The sequence below is a fragment of the Vombatus ursinus genome, unplaced genomic scaffold (genome assembly GCF_900497805.2).
Source record: "Vombatus ursinus unplaced genomic scaffold, bare-nosed wombat genome assembly UNPS02014811.1, whole genome shotgun sequence".
Lineage (NCBI taxonomy): Eukaryota > Metazoa > Chordata > Mammalia > Diprotodontia > Vombatidae > Vombatus > Vombatus ursinus.
The window spans coordinates 16330730-16334776 of NW_020954589.1; the positions used below are offsets into that span (position 1 = coordinate 16330730).

Consider the following 4047-nt stretch of genomic DNA (forward strand, 5'->3'; position numbering starts at 1 on the left):
CTCCTCAATATGTTTTCCAGGTCAGTTATTTTTGCTTTGAGATTCTTAAATTTTATTCTATTTTTAAAAATGATTTTGAGTAAGGCAGGTATTATTGTACATTAGGTTTTCTTCAATAGCTGATATTTTACTTGATTTAAACCTGTGTAGAAAGGACAGTGTTTAGCCTAAATGACATCAGCATCTTGGTTAACAGTTGAGCAATTCTCTCAGGATGCTAGGCTGCTCATGTAATCTGGAAAGAGAAGGCAGACAGGGGAATTTTGCAACCCGTGAAGTTGGAAAATAAATTATTAAACATGCTCAATTTTTAAAAAATTTTTAATTAACTTTTTTTAAAATGCAGGTTTTGAGGCTGAAAGTGTCCTTTAGGGAAAAAAAAGGAAGAACAAACATGAGTGCGGAAGAGGGCGCTGACCAACCTCCGGCGGAAGAGGGCGCTGACCAACCTCCGCCAGAAGAGGGCGCCGCTTCTCCTCCTTCTCCGCCAGAAGAGGGCGCTGCGCCCTCTTCTCCCGATGAGGGCGCCCCTCCGGGAGACGCCGCCTCTCCCTCGCCTCCCGCTGTCCCTCCAGAAGGGGCCCCTCCACCGGAGGGTGGCGCCCCCGCTGAGCGGGAAGGGGAAGCGGGCCCTGGGGAAGGAGAGGGTCCGGCTCCGACAGGCGTGCAAGAAGAAGCGCCCGCAGCCCCGGCGGCGGCCCCGGCGGCCCCCGAGACCGAAAAGCCCGCGTTGCATCCCAAGGACAGCGCCCTCGATACTGCCCGCCCTCGGAAGTGGTCCCCCGGCCGAACTCTGTCCGCTGGCGAAGGCGTCGTTCCGCAGTCCCGCAGAGCGTCCAAGTTCCTTCGGAGCATGAGCGGCATCCAGGCCCTGCAGGAGACGCTGAAAGAGAAGCAGGTCCTCCGCGAGCCGGGGGCGGGGGGAGGGGGAGGGGAGGGGGTTTGCATGTGTTGCACGTGGCCCGAGGCCAGACGGACGGACAGACGGCTGTGCTCTGCTTCTCCCGCTTTAGGCCAGATACAGGGACGCGAGGGAAGGCCGAAGGATGAAGATCGACTCGACCTACAAGCACATATTCGAGGTCCTCGCGGAGAAGCTCAGTTTGGACGTCACAGCAATTGAAGACATGATCTTGGACAGCGTAACGGTAAGTAAGAAATTCTTACGTGACCCTCATTCTTTTTTGGTGGTATTTGTGAATATGTAGTTGGAAAACTGAGAGCCATGCTGAAGAAAAAAATGGTTTGGGACGACTGAAGTGGGTGTGTGTTCTTGACCACAAAAGGCCTATTTTTGGATTATTATAGGATAGCTAAATATTTTTTTTCATGTCAGGTCCACTATTGTGAACACAGGGAAACGGAAAATTTGGTTAACTCCCAAATTAAGTTAGGATAGAATTGAATACATAAGCTATTTTATAAGTTAGAAAACTGGTTAAAAATAAATGAAATTATATTCAGAAGGGAGAAAGTTAGCCATATTAAGTACAGATACAAAAGTCTGGAAGGAAAAAATGAACAGCCCAAAGATGAATTAGGGAATAGTTAATTTTATTGTGATCCTGACTGTAAACAAACTGAGAACATTAATAGATCACAAGTACTTGACTACAAGAAGTCCCTATGGCTGTTTTCTAGGCTTCCACAGCAATGAAGAAACCTTTTCTAGTAGCTGTAGAGACAGAGTAAGCCCAGAGCTTAGAATTTTTATTGAACCCTGATTCTAAATCGCCAATTTGTGACTGGAGCTGGAACAGGACTCATCACCAGAAGTAAGAGCAAGCAGTTGATAAGACCTATGTCAGGTACATAAAAAAACAAACAAAAAACCCAAAATAAAACATGTTCAATACATGTTCAATACAAGATACAGATCTTCTTCAAAACAAAGGAACTAAATTTGCCAAAATTCCGAGGATTGTAAAGACCCACACTTTTTTCTTATGTACCATATTAGACAAATATTTAAGAACTTATATGTTATATATTATAATATAATAGTATCCTATTATGATAAGATGTGTTATTTTACAGATTTGGATATGATCCAAAACATAAATACAGACATTGAAATACAGATATGAATTGGTTGGCTTATGAAGTAGACTTTAGTTTTGTCACTCAAAGCTAATATTATCTAGAGCAAGGGATTCTTAACCTGGGATCTGTGAACTTTTTTTTCAATATTTTGATAATTATTTGAATATGATTTGTTTCCTTTGTGATGCTATGTATTTTATGCATTTAAAGACATTATTTTGAGAATTTGTCCATAGGCTTTACCAAATTACCAGTGGGGACCATGACACACAAAAAAGTTAAGAACTTTCATCTATGGTCATGATCTATATGTTCCACTGTTTGGGAGTCATCAATTTGCCACTTTAAATTTCTCTGTCCTGCCTGTTCATTCAGCTTTTATATCATGAATACTTTCTTCATTCTTTCTTTCTCTCTCTCCTTTTTTTTTTTTGTGAGGCGATTGGGGGTGAAGTGACTTGCCCAGAGTCACACAGCTAGTAAGTGTTATGTATCTGAGGCTGGATTTGAACTCAGGTCCTCCTGACTTTAGGGCCAGTGCTCTATCCACTGCGCCACCTAGCTGCCTCCATGAATACTTTCTTCAAGAAAAGAATTGATAGAAACTAAATATGGAGAACATCAAGTAATGTCCATAAAAATGAAAGATTATATTTTAATAGACAGGAAAAGATTTGTTATTGATGTGGAAGTTATCCTTGAATCAAATTCAAAACATCAGTTTGTTACAGGTAAAATCAGAATTAGTCAAGAGCATAAAGAAAGAATCATAAGGAAAAGATATGATATATAGTTGAAGCAAATTAATCCTAAACCATTTAAACAAGTAATGACCCTTCAAAAATTGGAAGTAGACAACAGAAATGACATTCACATCAATTATATAATAATTTTATATGGAAGTTTAGCCCATAAAGCAGAAATTTAGTAAGTCATTTGCCACAAGGAGACTAGAAAATATATTAGTCAGCAAACATCTGACTTATTTACCAAATGCATAGAAATGGATACCAAATGCAATGTCAATTAGAATAGGAACTCATTTGTTGTATTGTATGAAGAAGGTTGATGAACAGTTATGAGCAGTAAAATCCCATAAATATGAGAGAAGCAGTAGAGAGCAAAGTCCTTTAAAGAAAGATAGGCAAGACATTTAACTAAGAAAAGTCATCCCAAGGATACTCAAGATAAAAAATTAGGACAGTAAGCAGAAAAAAGATGGAAAAGATTTATATATGTTATATATAAATAATATTTCTAGAAGTTTTCATTTTGGGATCTCTTTCAGTTGGTGATCAGTTGATTCTTTCAATTTCTATTTTTTTCCTCAGATTCTAGGATATCAGGGCAGTTTCCTTGGTAATGTCGTGAAAAATGTTGTCTAGACTTTTTTTTTTAATCATGGCTTTCAGGTAGTACAATAATTCTTAAATTATCTCTCTTAGATCTGTTGTCCAGATCAGTTGTTTTTCCAGTGAGAAATTTCACATTTTCATCTTTTTTTTATTCTTTTGTGTTTGTTTTATTCTTTCTTGATGTCTCATAAAGTCATCAGCTTCCACTTGCCAAATTCTAATTTTTAAGGAATTATTTTCTTCAGTGAGCTTTTGTATCTCCTTTTCCATTTGACCAATTCTGTTTTTTAAGGAGTTCTTTTCTTCATTGAATTTTTGTGTATCTTCCCCTCCCCCTCATTTTTGGTGTTTCTTTTACCAAGCTGTTGACTCTTTTTCCATGATTCTGCATTACCCTCATTGCTTTTCCTAATTTTTCTTCTACTTCTCTAATTTGCTTTTTAAAAATCCTTTTAAAACTCTTCCAGGAGTTCTTTTGGTGCCTGACACCAAATTACATTTTTCTTTGAGGCTTCACAGGTAGCCATTTTGACACTGTTGTCCTATTCTAAGTTTGTGCATTGATCTTCTCTGTCACCATAGTAACTTTTTGTAGTCCAGTTCCTTTTTTTTTTTTTTTTTTTTTTTTTTTTTTTTTTTTTTTTTTTTT

General features: G+C 38.6%; 1 protein-coding gene across 1 annotated transcript in view; it reads left to right on the forward strand.

The window, feature by feature from the left end:
• Window positions 1–394: 394 nt before the first annotated feature.
• Window positions 395–4047, forward strand: part of DNAH8 (dynein axonemal heavy chain 8) — a 404075-nt gene continuing 400422 nt past the window's right edge. Inside the window, exons 1-2 of the mRNA XM_027876336.1 lie at window positions 395–898; window positions 1014–1148. Coding sequence (XP_027732137.1) covers window positions 395–898; window positions 1014–1148 — 639 coding nt within the window. The remainder of the gene's footprint in view (window positions 899–1013; window positions 1149–4047) is intronic.